This window comes from Sturnus vulgaris, chromosome 5 (assembly GCF_052056855.1).
Source record: "Sturnus vulgaris isolate bStuVul1 chromosome 5, bStuVul1.hap1, whole genome shotgun sequence".
NCBI lineage: Eukaryota > Metazoa > Chordata > Aves > Passeriformes > Sturnidae > Sturnus > Sturnus vulgaris.
The window spans coordinates 73,509,640-73,526,942 of NC_142247.1; the positions used below are offsets into that span (position 1 = coordinate 73,509,640).

The 17,303-nt window shown below is 46.6% G+C and overlaps 1 protein-coding gene across 2 annotated transcripts; it reads right to left on the reverse strand.

Annotated features, from left to right (window-relative positions):
* Nucleotides 1–144: 144 nt before the first annotated feature.
* On the reverse strand, nucleotides 145–9,130 carry IL15RA (interleukin 15 receptor subunit alpha). 2 transcript variants are annotated; one of them, XM_088165997.1, is made up of 8 exons: nucleotides 8,975–9,130; nucleotides 2,908–3,099; nucleotides 2,211–2,288; nucleotides 1,818–2,003; nucleotides 1,644–1,673; nucleotides 1,265–1,319; nucleotides 911–1,178; nucleotides 145–475 (listed from the first exon to the last, which is right to left on the reverse strand). In XM_088165997.1, the coding sequence occupies exons 1-7, from the start codon at nucleotides 9,045–9,047 to the stop codon at nucleotides 1,073–1,075; spliced, it is 720 nt and encodes a 239-aa protein (XP_088022123.1). In that variant the 5' UTR covers nucleotides 9,048–9,130; the 3' UTR covers nucleotides 145–475; nucleotides 911–1,072. The 2 variants fall into 2 exon arrangements, with proteins under 2 accessions (XP_088022123.1, XP_088022122.1); XM_088165996.1 differs by having other exon boundaries at nucleotides 1,818–2,006; nucleotides 8,975–9,129.
* Nucleotides 9,131–17,303: the final 8,173 nt, after the last annotated feature.

The window sequence follows — 17,303 nt, forward strand, 5'->3', positions numbered from 1 at the left end:
CAGCTGCCACTTTGCTGTCACCTCTGGAGGATGGGAATGAACCCTTCATTTCTGTGGTGTCCAATGGGAATGTTGTGGGGATGGATTCATCCCAATCCAGTCCTTCCCAGAGACATCTAATTCAAGAATCCACTGCTCTGAGTGTTATTTTCTATATAAAATATATTTATTGATACATAAAAATAGAGAGCTGCCTTTTCTGGAGTGTAAGGAAACAAGTGGAGAAAACCTGGATAAGGAAACAAGTGGAGAAAAAAACCTGCTAATGGATAAAAGGAAAAACACACACAGGAAAATATTCCCTAAATTGTGTTATTTGCTCCTTGGTGGTGTCTGTGGAGAGACTGTTCCAGCTTGGATTCCCTGTGGGGATCAGGATCCAGAGCTGGGATTGGTGCTGGAAGTGCTTCCAAAGGATCCCTGAACTGTGTGTGAGGGTGGGATGGTCCCAACCCCTTTGGCTCTGGCTCAGTGCCTGGAAAAGAGCAGGAAAGGGATGAGGATGTGGGGGGATGCTTGGCTGGATCCTTCCCAAACATTTTCTGGGGTCTGGGACAAAGCAGGGAAAGGGATGAGGATGTGGGGGGATGCTTGGCTGGGTCACTCCATCCAGTTCCTGGGATTTGGGACAATTTGTGGACAAAGCCAGGAAAGGGATGAGGATGTGAGGGGATGCTTGGCTGGATCCTTCTCCAAACATTTTCTGGGATTTGGGACAAAGCCAGGAAAGGGATGGGATTTATCCAGCTAATCCAACTCTATCCTTGCTCTGGACAGGGAATGGGAATTACCTGGGGCAGGGCAGCTCAGCTTCATCCCAAAGCCCATCCCAACATCCCAACCCTCTCCCTGCTCACCACCAGGGTCAGTTCCCCCAAATCCCAGCTGCCAGTGCAGGACACCCACCCACCTTTGGGATCATCCATGGGACTCATCCATGCTCAGGCTGGGAAAAGCAGCCACACATCCCTGGCTGCTCCGTGTGCTCTGCCACCCCTCAGGGGAGCATCCAGAATTCCATCCCAGCATCCCTGGGGATGCTGGGAGCCCCAGGTGTCCCCAGGGTGGGTGCTCAGCCCGTGGGGACAATGACAGCAGGTGCCACCTCCTCGTTCCCAGAGGGAAGGGCCTCCATGGGAATGTTTGTGTCTGTCACTGTGTAGCCCTGCCTGGTGCACCTGTGGAGGGAAGAGGAGCATCAGTGGCATTCCAAGGCTTTTCTTTGGAAAACTCATTCCTGGGGTTTGGTTTTGATGGCACTTACTTCCTCCTCCAGCAGCAGGCAGTCACAATTCCAGTGGCCAGGAGCACCAGGAATCCTGTGGGATGGACACACAGAGTGAGGAGCATCTCCCATGCCATGGCTGATGAATTCCACCCAAATAACCCCATGAGGAGCCAAAACCACTCCAGGCACCATCACAAGGTGCCTTCCCCACTCCTGGAGGGAGGGAATTGGGAATTCTTCTTTCCAGGAAGAAATCTGATTGCTGAATCCTTTCCCCCCTTCCCTCAGTGTCATTCCTATTGGAATTTATTCCCATGGAATAAAACTCCCACAGTCCCCAAAAGGAATTTTAAGCTTTAAAAAATAAAATAACCCCCTGTTTCCCAAATAAGTTTTTTTTTCCCCCCCAGCTTACCAATGGAAGAGGCCACGGACTGAATGGAAACTGGAAAAGAGGAAAGGAAATTTTGAGCTGCAAAGGGAGGAAAGGGGTGGATGCTGGGAGAAGCCTCAACAAGGAGGTGAAAATTCCATTGGAAAAGCAAAAGAGCCTCTGTGGATGGGAGAAAGCCTTGGGAATTGGCCCAACCTGCAGCATAATCCGTGGGTGGCATGGGCAGCGGGGTTGTCCCCTCTCCCAGCGTGGATGGGTCCGGTGTTGGAATCACCTCTGGTGGCCTGGATGTGTCTGGTGACATCCCATCAGGTGCTGGTGGCACAGGTGAGTGGCTGGAAGCTGGAGAGGGGCTGGAATTCGGGCTGGCACCGGTGCTTCCTGCTGGGGAAACAAAGGGAAATGTTGAAATTCCCCAAAGGCAGCGCCCTTGTCTCCGTGCCCTCATCCCAAAGCTGCAGAGCTCTGGGATTTCACCCCGTGGGGTGAATTTGATGGCACCACGGGAATGTTGTGCTTCCCACAGGCTGGAGCTGTGGTTTTTTTTGCCATGGCAGCTCCAAAGCCAGTCCCAGTGCTGGTCCTCACCCCTCTGGGTCGTGCTCTCTGTGTGCGGTGCCGGTGGCAGCTCCGGGCTGGGGGATTCCTGGGGAAGAGCTGGATCTCCTTTGGGAAAACACAACAGGGACACACCATCAGCTGGGAAATGAACTCTCCAGATGCTTTGGGAAGGTAGAGAAACAAAATTATTTTATCCAACATTGAGGTCTGGGGGAAATCGCACAAATTCTGGTTGTTTATTTTCAAATTTTAACTATTTTTACATTTTAGCAAAAAAGGGAATTAATGTTCATTGGCTTCCAGTTATTAATTACCCTTCTATCTTCTATTGATTAAAAATGTGTCCCTTTTTAATTATCCTAATTGATCAGTATTTTAATTATGTTTCCCCAGGTTGGGCACCTCTGATTTATGCAAAGTCTTTTCACAGTTTATCAATTCTGCATTCCACTGTTCCATCCTCAGCAATAAATAAATTCCTCTCCCAGGTTTTAACTTCCTGCCCCAGGTCTGGGAAAACTTTTGTTTTCCTACCCCATGGGCATCCCCTATGATCCATTAGGAGTTCCACTGCTTAAATTCCTCTCTGTGATTTCCACTCATTTCTGATTCTTTTTGGAAAAAAACTGAATTTTTTGGGGGGGGGGGGGCGTTTTTTGCGTTTTTCTTCCCGATCTCGGTTTTTGGAGTTGTCCCAGCTCCCACAATCCCAGTGAGGACTCACGGATGCACTGGAGGGTAGGGTGGGTCCAGCGGGGCTCGGAGCCGTTCCAGAGGATGCACTGGATGAGGCTGGAGGTGCCGGCTTTCCGTTTGTAGCCGGGGTTGCAGGAATAGCGCAGGCGGGAATTGAGCTCCGTGCCATTGCCGGCCTCGATGTGAGCGTTGGCCACGGCCTTGGGGAGGCTGCACCGTGCTGGGATGGGAATGGGATGGGAAAAAAAAAAAAAAATAAATATGGAGGGTTTGGAGCAAGCCGGGATAGTGGAAGGTGTCCCCTAAATTCCCTTCCAACTTAAAACTTCCCGTGATTCTATAAAATCCTGGATAGAGGGATTCATCCACAGTGCAAAAATCAAATAAAATAAAGGGACTCTGTGCCTGGCACAGGGAATGGAGGAAGGGAAAATAGTCCCAGCATTTTTGGGATCAGATTTGGGATTTTTGTAGCAGCTCCTGCAGAGGCTGGAGAAAGGGGAAATTCCATTTCCGGCGTGTTTGTGGTCACTTGTAGCAGCTCCTGCAGCCAGCAGGGAATTTTTCTGGAATCCCATCCCCTTGCAGTGACTGTCCCAGCTCATCCACCCCCAGCTGCTGAATTCCAGCTGAGCTCACTGCCCCCGTCCTCCTCCACTCGTGTCACAGCTGGACATGAAGAATTCCAGCTGCTGCTGAGTCCTCCAGCCACTCCCCAGGGATTTTTTTCCCCCTCTGGAAGGTGGCAGCTGAAATCCAAGTATCCCAGGCAGTGGGACAAGGATGGATTTTGAGTTGTGGTTTTGATTTTCCCCAAAGGAGCTCCCACTTCCCTTTCGGCCTCAGGGTGAGCTCGGTTCTGTGCCAGGGGGGTGAAATTTCCCTTCTTTTCTGGTGCAAGGGACAAAATTTCCTCGTTGCTCCAAAATTGTGCCGGTACCTGGATCCCTGTGGGAATGGCTTATCCATGATCCTGGATGCTGGAAGCTCCCCTGCCCCAATGGGAGCCAGCACGGAGAGATGGAGAGATGTACAATGGGAATAACACAAAATACAGCTGGGAATGGGAGCAGGATGGGGAACTGGGAACAGTGGGAATGGGAGCAGGATGGGGAATTGGGAACAGTGGGAATGGGAGCAGGATGGTGAACTGGGACAGTGGGAATGGGAGAAGGATGGGGAATTGGGAACAGTGGGAATGGGAGCAGGATGGGGAATTGGGAACAGTGGGGATGGGAGCAGGATGGGGAATTGGGAACAGTGGGAATGGGAGCAGGATGGGGAATTGGGAACAGTGGGAATGGGAGCAGGATGGGAAGGGGACAGTTGGAATGGGAGCAGGATGGGGAATTGGGAACAGTGGCACAGCAGCAGTGGGGACAGGAACACAAGGAGCTCCCACAGCAGCCAAAACATGCAGAGATAAAAATCCCCATCCTCAGAAACTCCTGGCCCAAGCTGTGCTGCATCCCCAGAACATCCCAGGGGGAATCTGCTCCGTTTCAGTGCCCAGCTGGATCCAGGTGGATCCGAGTGTGATCCTGGCCAGAGGACAAGGGTCACTCATGTGCTGAGCACAGCAGCTCTTGGTCTCCTCTCAAGATTTGGGCAAAATTCCTGGAATCAGCAGCTCTTGGAACTGGGATTCAAGGAAATGATCGTCAGGGGATTTTTCACAACAGCCTCACAACCCAGCAGACCTGGAACTGTGCCTTGAGTGAATGAAAAACGCTCCTGGTGCCAATTCCAGCCGCTCGTCCACAGGGAGCACAGCAGGAAATCCAGCCAGAAACACCGGAAATGCCCAGGAAAAACGGGGATCTGTGAGCCCTGCAGCTTTTAAACCTGCTCTCCTCATCCCAATCCTTCCAAAGAGGGGTTTTTTTGGTTTTTCCCCAATTGGTTGGAATCTCCTCTCCCAAACAATGCCCAAGCTGCTCAAACAAGCTCCCAGCAGTGCCAGTCTCCAGGATCACACTCTGCCGTTTTGTCCATCCGTGGATTTCAGCTTGTTTGATGAGACAAACCATTCCAAGGGGGAAAAGGGGGAGCAATCAGATGGAGATGCAGGATTTAGGCTTTTATCCCCCTTGGCAGTGAGTTGGAATTTCCCATGGATGGATCCTCCCAGGTGCTCAAAGGCTCATCCCATCCTTGGCCAAACCTCCCAAAGGAGCTGCAGTGCCAGGAAAACACTTCCAGCTGCTTCACTTCCATCTGGGATGAAATTCCAGCTTGGAACGTGCCCAGTAGCCATGGATTTTGCATTTCCATGGATTTTTTATTTGTCTTTCTCCACCAGTGAACTCCAACGATGCCGGTTGTGGAGGATGAGCTCATTTTGGAACATTGGGAAGCAGAACACAGGATGATCCCAGGCATGGAGATGCTGCCATGTGATGTCATCCCATGTCCAAAAATACACAGCTGGACACTGGAGAAGCCACACCAGGAAAAAAAAAAACTTCTGTTTCCCTTAAAAAATTATCAGGAAAAGGCCCAGAGAGGTGAGGTTTTATTGCTCAAGATTTTAAAGCCATGAACCAAAAAAAAAAAAAAAAAAAAAAAAAAAAAAAAAAGAGTGGAGAAAAGAGAAATTTCACAAATCTGGATGCAGAAAAAAATCCATAAGAAATGCCAAAATTACAGAAATTAATGAAACTTCCATGTTTTAACTCAAAAATATTTCCAATTGACCAGATGTGCCAGGGATGGAAAGCAGGAGAGGATGGGATACCCAGTGGGTGCAGCAGCACACCCCACATTATCCATCAAGTGAACTAAAAGAAATAAATATTATTCATTTTCTCTAATACCCCCTAAACCCACTTTTTTTTTTTGCCCCAAACAGTGACCCTGGTGGCAGCACTGCTGCCTGGAATGTCGTGTGGAGGTCAGTGGGGAATGACTTCAAGAAAAGTTATTTTTAACTCATTCCTGACCTCAGGGCTCATGTCATCCCAGCACATGGGGCTCTTCTGGTTTATTTTTGCCACCCAGGATAGTTTTACAGTCCTTGCTATTCCTGTCATCCCTTTATAAATAGGGGTAAAGTCATTTTCCAGGGCTTCAGGAGCACACAGGAGCTTGGAGAAGAGCAGGCACCGAAACTCTGCGTTCCCTTCCAGCATTATTTCACAGAATCCTTCACAATTCCCACATTTGCAGTGAATTAAAGATTTCCTAACAGTCTTGCTGCTTCCAATTGGGGGGATGAAACAAGGAGTGGTTCCAATATTTGAGCTGTGATGAGATTTTTCCCAAAGCTCCAAGAGCAACAGAGCTGGGGAAGGATCTGGAGAACCAGGAAAAGCTGAGCTGGGAAAAGAAGGATCAGGAGGGAACCTTGTGGCTCTGCACAACTCCCTGAATTCTTGGAGGGATTTGGGATCTGGGAACAGGGTCAGGAGGAGAGGGAACGGCCTCAGGTTGGACCAGGAAAGGTTTAAATTGGATTTTAGGGAAAATTTCTCCATGGAAAAGGTTGTGAGACATTGGAAGAGCTGCCCAGGGAGGTTTGGAGTCCCCATCCCTGCAGGGATTTCCAAGCCCTGGGGATGTGGCACTTTGGGGACATGGGGCAGTGTGCCTTAGGTGATTTTATGATGCTGAATTGTGTCCCCATCCGTCTGTTTAGCTCAGAAATAAGTTCTGTGCCTTTAAGCCGGTTCCAAGAGCGAAAGGAGGGGGAAAGAAGGGCGGGCTTTGTTTTCAGGACCCGCACTCGCTGTCCCCCATTCCCGCTCAATGATTTTGTTCTGTGCAGCACAGACAGCGGGACACAACTCTGCTTTTGTTTAATTTTGTACCTAGCTGAGGCAGAGAAGTTCCCAAAGTGTAATTTTTCTTTTTCTTAGGATTTATCGCTCTCTTCTGTGCTGAAAATCCAGAAAAAAACTGAGAGCTCACACCCAGCAGGGCCCGGGCATTTTCCAGCACGATAAGAGACTGGAGCCGAGTTACACCCCACGAAAAGGACTTTCTGTATTCGTCATCTCTTCAGAGCAGAGAGAGGTTTTATTGTTTCATATTATTCATTTTTAATGCCTGCGAATACTTTGTTGTTAAATAAACAGGGGGGTTTTTTTCCGCTTTTCTCCAAGGAAATCCCTTCCCCAGCCAGTAGGGGGAGAGGACGCTCGAATCTGTTTCCTAGAGGCTTCTTTGGAAGATTCCTCCCAAATTTGCTCTAAATCGGGACACACTGGTGGCCTTGGCAGAGCTGGGAATGGTTGGACTCTCTGACCTCAGAGGGCTTTTCCAACCTCAACAATTCCACGATTCCAGAAGAAGTTGTGGGTGCTGCAGGGTGACTCTGGATGTCACTTCAGCAACAGAAACTTGAGAACAAGACACTCCCAGAATCACCCTGCTGACATGAGCTCAGGCAAGGGATTTAAGGACGGAATTTCTGCTCTGGAAGTTCTCAAATCAGAGATTCTCCACCATTCCCACAGGTGGAATTCCCCCATTCCAAGAGCAGAGGTCTCCAAGTCAGGACCAGCTGCATTCAACACACCAGGTCACTTCAGAGAAAAACAAACTTTCTACAGAGAAAAAAACTCCAAAAAAACCCAGCAGGATCTCCTAAACCATTTCCCTTCATTAAGAGAAATCTGTGAGGACATGGAAACATGAAATTCAGCAGCAGGAATGAGCAAGGGTGGAGTTCCCATTCCTGGAGGGATTTCAAGTCCTGTGGATGTGGCACTTGGGGAGGTCAGTGGTGGCCTTGGCAGCACCGGGTTAATTGTTAAGACTCAGGGACTTTGAAAGTGTTTTTTAAACTTCTGTGATCCAGTGATTCCAGGATTTTGGACTTTTGGAGAGGCAAGACAATGATGTGACATTCCAGGCTCAGCAGCCATGGACAACACCCAGCACTGGGGAACACCCACAGAGCAGAGCCAGGCTGAAATCCCACAGTGATGCAGTTCCATGGATTCATCACACAGATCCTAAAAACCACCCCCAGCCCCCCCTGGACACTGTGATGAGCGGCGTGGGAATGCCAGGATTGAGGTGGGTACCCAGGGAACAAGGGGCTGCAGCCTGGGCACTCCGGGAGGGCACCCAGGGAGGGGTTTGGGAATGCAGGGAGCAGCGCGAGCACCCCAGGGAGCAGCAAGGACACCCTGAGTGGGAGCTTGAGAACCCCAGGGGGTAGCCTGGGAGCCCTGAAAAATGGAGTGGATATCCCAGGGAGCAGCATGGGCACCCCAGAGAACAGCATGGGCACCCCAGGGATGGCATGGACACCCCAAGGATGGCACAGACACCCCGGGGATCAGCCTGGGCACCTCGAGTGGGGGTTTGGATACCTCAAGGAGTAGCAGGGGCATCCCAGAGGGAAGAGCAAGTATCCAAGGAAGCAGAGAAAGCATCTCAGGGATGGCATGGGCCCCCCAGGGATAGCGTGGACACCCCAGATGGGCGCTCGGGTACTCCAGGGAGTAGAGTGAGTCTTCCAGGAAGCAGAGCAGGCATCCCAGGGAGCGCCGAGGGCAACGTGGGGATTTAGCGCGGGCATCCCGGGAAGCTGAGCGGGCACCTTGGGGGCACCGTAGGGGTGGCATAGGCACCCCAGGGACAGTGTGGGCACCTCAATGGCAGTTTGGAAACCCCGGGGAGTGGCGTCATTCCCTCCGGAAGCCGAGCAGGCTCACCTGGGAGCGGAGCTGGCTCGTCAGGAAGCAGAGCGGGAATCCCGGGAAGTAGCACCGGCATCGCGGGGAATAGCGCCGGCATCCCGGGAAAACAGAGCCAGCACCTTCGGGACGGAGTGGGCATCCCAGGGAGAGCGTGGGCACCCCGAGAGGGGGCTCGGGCACCTCAGGGAGTGCCGTGGGTAACCCAGGAAGCGGAGCTGGTTCTCCGGGGAGCGGAGCGGGAATCCCGGGAAGAGCAGCGAGGGCGGAGTGGGCACGCCGTGGAAGGTGTAGGGACCCCGGGGAGGGTATGGACACCCCAAGGGAGGTGTAGGGACCCCGGGAAGGCTGTGGGCACGCCGGGGAAGGTGTAGAGATCCCGAGGAGGGTGAGGGCGCCCCGGGGAGGGCTCGGACAAGCCGAGGAACCCGGGACAGCCCCGCTTACCGGTGTCGGCGGCGGCGCGGAGCAGCAGGAGAGCGACGGTTCCGCAGAGCAGCGGCAGCAGCGGCCGTGCCATGGGAGCGGCCCGGGGCCAGCTCCGGGCTCCAGCGGCAGCTCCGTGGCGATTCCCCGCCGCTGTCGCTGTCCCGGTGCGGCTCGAGCTGTTTTCACTTTCGCTTTCGAGCCGGAGCCACCGGTAGGGACGCACCGCCCTGCCGGGATGGGGAGCCAGGGACAGGGAGGGGATGCGGTGTCCGGGAGGGGCGAGCGGGGGTGGAAATGCAGAGGGGAATTCGGTACCCGAGGGGAATTCGGTGCCCGAGGGGAATTCGGTGTCCGGGATGTCTGGGTGTCTGGGATGCAATACCCAGAAAGGGATGAAATACAATGGAATGAGGGGGATTTATTGTCCAGGGATCTGATGGAATGCCCAGGGGGGTGAAGAGATATTCCCAAGAGGATGAGATACCTGAGGCAGGGATGCAATAGCTGAAGGGATGGAATAGACGGGAATACAAAGCCTGAGGGAGAGGAGAGGGTGTGGAATTTGGGATGCGATTCCCCACGAGTGGGGACATGCAGTAACCAGGGAGGGAATGCAATATCCACGGGATGTGTGATCCCCTGAGGGGGAAAGGGTGAAATATTTGGGTTTGTGATATCAGGAGTGGGGGAGAGGGGATGGGATACCCCTGGAGAAAGCAGTGCCTGGCGGGATGAGATATTGGGGGTCGTGGTAGTCCTGGGATGCAATATGTTGGGAAGGGATGCAGTCCTGCCCAGGGGAATGTGGTATCCAAGGGAATCACCGTGTCCTGGGGGGATTCAGCTCCTCCCTGCTATGCCTGGCCATGGATCTGGGGGGATTCCATGTCCTCACAATGCAGGAATCCCAGCGCTGGAGCTGGAACATTCTGGTCCCCACACAAACCTCAAAACTGGAAAACAAGCTATGATCTAACCCCGGAAGATCTGCAGAGCCCCTGCAGTTGGGCTCCATCCAAAAACGTTTTCAGGGCTCAGATCCCACAGATCCTGCTCACAATTAATCCTCCCCAGCTCAGCCCCTTGCTTGTGGCCTCTGTTTGTTTCCACACGGTTTTATTTTGGCAGTGACCATCAGCCAACAGCCCCACATGCCTAGAAAAGGGAAAGCAAAGGATTGCTTGGTTAACACTCCATGGCCAATCACCAAATCTGCACGAGAGCTGAATAAATTCTCCCTCTGCCATCATGGAAAGAGAATTAATGTCAATTAACCCTCCCTGGAGCAGAAGAGAGGCTGCACCTGTGATAAACACTGAACTCAGACAAAATGTGATTTAGAGAGAGCAATGTGAGCCTGGAGAACCAGGAGGAGATGTATAAAACATTCCAGGTGGAAATGCTGCAGGAGTTCCACTCCAGCTCAGGGCTATCCCAGATTCCCAGGGCTGGCAGGTGACAGCTGTGGTTGTACTCTGGATGGGCTGGGATCCCACATGATGACAGTTATGAAAAACAATCAGCAGGGCAGGGTTCACAGCAATTTATGCGAGAGCTGAGCATGATAATCTCGGATTTTGGTAAAGAAAATTCGGTCTGGGAAGACTTTGCCTTTCTTGTCAAGAATTCCTTCAAAAGCTGTAAAAAAATCTGATTGTGTTCTAAATTCCCAGGTGAGGATTTTGGTGCTCCTGATACAAATGAGCTCTGCAGCTGCTAATCTTCCAGAAGATAAGCACAGCTGAGTGAGAGTTTAACAGGTCAGACTGGAGGACTGTGATCCCTGCGATACTTTTCCAGGAAAATCCTCGAGCCTTTCCATAAAAAAATCCGAGCTAGGGAATGACTGGCTGTTGAGGAATACTCTCAGTGCTGCTGTAGCTCTGGGTGGTGATAAGAGGATGTGAGCTGGCACTGACCAGCAAAGGCACAGGGAGCTGTGGTCCAGCCAAGTGACTGGATACTCAGAGCCATGGCAGGAGCTGACAATCCAGACTTATTTTTGGTTTTTGTTTGGACTGTGAGGGTGTGAAAACCCAGGGTGTGTTTTGTCTCCTGAGAGGCACCAGCTTGAGCTGCTATTTTGGATTTAAATCCCCTCCAGCAAGTATAGGATGAATGTTTCCACCTGGGATCTATAATTAAAAGACTGTTGTAATTGGGGCTAACCCTATCCAAGTAAATGTTCAGTTATTCAATGATTAAGTGCTGCTGAAATCTTGTGTGCCCTCAGCCTTTTGCAGCCTCTCCACTCATATTCATCATTCTGAATTCATTCTAGCCTGGTGCTCAGTTGATCCATGTGATAAATAACAGAATGGACCTTGCCAGGGATGTGGAATGTTGGAGACAATCCAGGATGATCAGAGGGATGGAGCAGCTGGGATCCAACCTGGGAGAGCTGGGAGTGTTCCCCTGGAGAAGGGAAAGATCCAGGGAGAGCTTCCAGAACATTCCAGGGAATAAAGGACTCCAGGAGAGCTGGAGAGGGACTGGGGACAAGGGACAGAGGGACAGGACACAGGGATGGATGGGATCCTGGGAATGAGGAATTGCTGGCTGGGCTGGGATTGCCAGAGAATCCCTGGAATGTCCCAGGCCAGGCTGGACACGGGCTGGGAGCAGCTGGGACAGTGGGAGGTGTCCCTGCCATGGCAGGGGTGGCACTGGATGATCCTTAAGATCCTTTCCAATCATTCTATGATTCCATGATTTCCCGTAAATCATCAGGAAGTTTCCAACAATTACTGAAGGGTTTTTGTTTTGTTGTTTTTTGTTGGTTTGTTTTTTTTTTTTTCAAAGCTCTACTAACAATGGCACTTTTCCACCTGGGCTGATTCCAGGAAGTTTTATTCCAAGAGCTTCGTGGAACAAGGGATCCCTTGTTCCTCACCTTGCTCAGGCTCTTGACATGGACAATTTCTCTCACCTTTTCCGTGCACAATTTCCTGCTTTGGTCATTTCATCATCCAGGTGGGAATTCCTGAGGCTCCAGAGCAGCTCCAAGGATTGGGGAAGCACCACCACAAGTGGAAGTGGTTGAGGAGTTCTGGGTTTCTCCTTGGATGTAGCTCATGAAAATCTCTCAAACTGGAGATTTTTGGGTAAGAAAAGCTGGATTTTAAGTCAGGACTAGAGATTAGTTCAGTGTTCAAGGGGAGAAAAACTCCTTTTTTTCAAGGCACCAGGGATGAAGATCCATCTCCTACCAAGGCAAAAATATTCCTTTGCATTGATTTTCCAGCAAACAGAAACCAAAAGTCTGCCTCAAGGAGCAGAACAATCCAAACTGCAGTGATTAATCAGCTTTTGTTTTCCTTTGAGGATTTAACCAGGAATTATTTAATTTCTTATCAGCTCTCCCAGGTTCCTGCACTGAGTACATAAAAGCAGCTGAAGATGTGAGCTGATCCTCCCAAGGGTTTTTGGGACTGCTACATCCCTGTTAATTCCATGAATCAGGTGCTGAGTGAAAATGGTTCCAAGAAACAATTTGTACAGCTCATCTTGGCAGCCTGGGATGATTTCCTATCAGGTTAATTACTTTCATTTTAATTGCCTACTATTAATCCAGCAAGAAGCAGTTGCTGGGCCTGGATTCTGTCCCAAAGTAGTGCTGACACCTGGAAAAGTAAAAATATTCTCCTGGAAATTAAGAGGGATGGAGAAAGGAAAAAAAAAAAAATCCAGATGTTGTGTTATGGGAATGATGAAAATTTGGAGCCTCTGTAATGAGAGAAGGAAGAGGAGAGGGAGGAGAAGGAGAAAAGGAAAAAAGAGAAGATAAAAGGAGGGAAAAGGAGGAGAAGGAGAAAAGGAAGAAAAAGGAGGAGAAGGAGGAAAGGAAAAAAGAGAAGAGAAAAGGTGGGAAAAGGAGAAGAAGGAGAAGGAGAAAAGGAAGAAAAAGGAGGAGAAGGAGGAAAGGAAAAAAGAGAAGAGAAAAGGTGGGAAAACGAGAAGAAGGAGAAGGAGAAAAGGAAGAAAAAGGAGGAGAAGGAAGAAGAAGGAGAAAAAGGAGAAGAAGGAGAAAAGGAGGGAAAAGGAGAAGATCCAGTGCTGAGAATGTCAAGGTCATTCTCTCATAAAAGCTAAAATACATCACGTGTGACACTTGCTCCAGTTTTACAGATTAAAATTTCCTCTTTTGGCTGGAATTTGGCAGAATTGTTACAAATTGTTGGTTTTTGCTGCCCAGCTCAGGCACTCACGGGGGATCTCCAGAGGAAAGTTTTTGGAACTTCAGCTCTTTTTTTCTGGTTTTTTTTTTTTTTTTTTGGTGTGTGAGAGGAGGAAACACCCATGAAAACACCCGGTTTTTGGTTTTGTTTTGTTTTTTTTTTTTTGGCCACAGGGGTTGCTTTAGGTCTCAGCTTCTGGTTTGGGGATTTTTTTCAGTTCTTGGATGTGAGGCTCAGAATCAGCCTTTTGTGAGAATCAACTTTTTCCCAAAGACAACGAGCAGGTTTTTGGTCACAAGGTTTTATTTCACGCTGTTAAATTATTTAATGCTGTTCTAGGAGTGAAGAGCACTGACAAAACACGAGGTGGTGAAAATTCCAGCTGGAAATATTCCTCTTTTTCCCTGCAAATGATATTCCCAGAGGGTTTATCCTGAGGTAAAATGAATTCTGCTGACACATTTTTGTATTTTCTGAAGGTGAGAAGGAAGAGGGAAGATTTGTAGGAATCTCTCTAGGAATCTTTTTAGGAATGAATAAATGTCCATCACGTGGGATTTGTTTCATTTTCCCTTTTATAATAAATTCCAGCCAGGTAAGGGAAACTCCTATTTTTGTTAAGTTTATCTTTGAAGTTAATTGCAAAATTATAAAGTATCTGCTATCAACTGCTGTGAATTATGATAGCTTGGGAAACTTGAATATAAGCCTAAGGAAAAAAACTTGTAAAAACCCAAATATTCCCCTATGAAATGACATTGTCATTGACCTCAAGAAGGCCTAGGAGGAAACAATGTGATAAAGAAGAATAAAAACTGCAGGAAAAACTTGTTTAGGAGCAGCCTGGGGTTTGGTTTTGGAACTGTTCCTCTGCCTGCAGGTGGCTGAGATTACAAAAATCTCAAATTGAAAGTGGAAAAGCCAGAATGAGAAAATCCATTTGGCCTCTGGAAGTGGGAGGGAGATTGGGAATGATCCACAGTTTATTCCCTGTGGGATGAGTATTTTTTTCATTCTTCATTCTGGGATGAGAAATGCTGGGAATAAACATCCTACCTGTGCTGCCCACCCACGGCTGGGGGCTCCAAAATTGGGGTTTTTTGGGTGGTTCTGTCTCCACCGTGGTTTGGGGGCTGCAGGAGAAGGTGAGTAACCTCAGTGGGGAGAGTAATTAAAATAATAAAATAATAAAATAATAAAATAATAACTTGTTATGGAAAGGTCTTGTGCAGGGGATTGAGGGGGTGAACACGAGATAAAGATTTGCCTTCAGGGTTTATTAAAATTACTGGAGAGAGTCATTAATAGATATGATTAATATTATAAAATATAATGCAATATATAAATCATATAACATGTAATATACAACAGATTTAATATATAACTGTATGCTTTAAAATAATAGATAATATACATAGAGTCTATTAAATATATTATATTATATTATATTATATTATATTATATTATATTATATTATATTATATTATATTTTGCAATGTGTAATATATCTAAAGTTATACATACAATATAATACAGAACATATTTAATGTATAATACTAGATAATAAATAATTAGAATATAAAATATATAATATAAAGTAAAATATATAATATAAAATCTAATATATAATATATTACAGTAATATAATGTTATTAATATATATAATATATAATAATAGAATAATTATATAAGCAAATAATAAATAAAATATTTTTAATATACTAAGCAATAGAATAAACAACACTATGTAATACATTGTAGTATATAATAAATATTACATATTCTAATAATGCATGTCATAAGTGTTATATATATGTAATATAATATATAATACATATAATGTGTACAGTAATAATATAGAAAATAATATACAATTTAGTTTATTATGTAAAATATATGTAATATATAACAAATAATATATAAATAAAATATTTTATGTACTATATTTTAAAACAATGAATAATATATTTTATAGAATATATTTTATTTTAGGAGATAAACCCATCCTGTGACCTTTTTGTTTCAGAAATTTGTTGTTGCTGTTTAGGGGAGTAAAACAAAACCCTTTCCTTACAACTCTCTGCTCCAAGGAAAAACCACTGGAATTTTTACCCACAGAAGGCACAAATCCCCAATTCCATGGAGACAATGGTGATTTCAGAGAATTGGGACAAATCAATTCCAATTTTCCAGTGGAAAAAAGACAAAAAACAAACCAGTTTGTTCTGAATTTCCCTCTCACTCAGGTTTGGAAGAATTCCCAATTGGAAAAAACAAGGGGAAAGTGTCACAGCTTTTTTGATAAAAGCTCCTAAATCCCTCCTGAATTCCATAAAATCATAGCTGAGATCCTTGCAGCACCTCCAATTTTCTTTCCCAATTTCCCAATGGAATGGGAAATGATTCTCCAGACTGGAGACTCCAAAAATGCTGAAGGGAAATCAGAATATTGAAATAATCCCTGAGGGTTTTTTTTTTTTGTTCGATTTTTTTTTTTTTTTCTCAGTTCGAGGAGGAAAGGCACTGAATGAACTCATTCATAACTCCAGTCTAAACCCATGAGTTTATCTTCATTTATTTCCTAATTAAAAAGGCGATTGTGGCAGGAGTTGGATGTGTTCCCACTCGAGCAGGAAAGGTCACTCTGCTCTTGGTGTCCTGCCCAAAAATTATTGTCTGGGCTGTTAAACCCGGCTTAGAAGCACAGCCAAAAACCAGGATTAATTTAAAAAAATTCGTGGATTACCCCAGGAGTTTCCAGCTCCCCGGATTGAGGATTACAAGCAGGAGAAGTTGGGGGAAATGGGATGGAATTCAGCAGTTTTTCATCATCAAGTTCCTAAAAATTCTGTGAAAAATCCAGTTTTGGAAAGAGAATTCTTTAAAAACGGGGCCATGGCTTTGTGCTGCTGCTGGATTGAACAGGATGCAGGCTTGGATCATCACATTTCCAAAAGAATTGCCCGTTTTTCTTTTATTCACACACATGCAATGATTTTCCTTGCAGGATGAGAATTCCAGAATTCCCAATTTGTACCTGTTCCTATGGATTGACATTCCAGCTCCACAAAGTTATTGCAATCAGAAGCAGCAGCATCTCCATCCCAATTCCTCACATTTTAAGGAAAATTTATTCAGTCACATGAATAATTATTTATTCATGTCCCCAAGTGCCACATCCACAGGGTGTTCAATGGAATGGGGAATCCTGGAGAAACCTTTCCAGGAAGGATTTTTCCCAATATTCAACCTAAAATTTCCCTGGTACAACTTGAGGCAGTTTTTTTTTTAAATTTTTTTTATTTTAAATTTTTGCCAAGAAGCTCAAATGGTTGGTGTGTTATGAGAGTTACACATGAATTACATGGGAATTACTTGGGATTTACATGTGGGAGATTAATTGGAATCAATTTTTTGCCAATGGCTTTAAATGGTTGTTTCATCGGGAGAGTTCCATGAGAGTTACACGAGAGATTAATGGGAATCCTTTTTTCTTTTTTCTTTTTTTTTTCTTTTTTTTTTTTTTTTTGCCAGTGGGTTCAAACGGTCGTTTTGTCTGGAGAGTTACGTGAAATTTAACTCTGTTAACTTGTTAAAATGCGAGTTACATGGGAATTAATTTGGGGTTTTTTTGCCAAGGGGCTCAATGGTTTGGTGTGTTATGAAAATTACATGAGAGTTATGTGTAAATTATGCATGAATTACATGGGAATTACTTGGTATTTACACATGAGCTCCTCATAAGTTCTATGGGAGTTACTTTGGAGATTAATGGGAATTTTTATTCACCAGTAGGCTCCAGTGGTTTGTTTTGTCTGGAGAGTTAAGTGAAATTTAACTCTGTTAACTTGTTAAAATGTGAGTTACATGGGAATTGATTTGGTTTTTTTGCCCAGAGGTTCAATGCTTGGTTTGTCATGGGAGTTAAATGTGAGTTACATAAGAATTACATAGGAGTTACTTGTGACTTACCCCAGCTTTTCCAAAGGCCCCGGAGAGTGGGATTGTCACGTGAATTCCATGTGAATTCCACATAAATTCCATGCGAACTCCATGTGAGATCCCGTTTCTTGGCCAGGAGTTCGGATAAATTATTTATCTATTTCTTTTTCTCTCTGTCCGCCGGAGAAACCTCACTCCCCTCACAAAATAAGGACACGTCTCCTTTA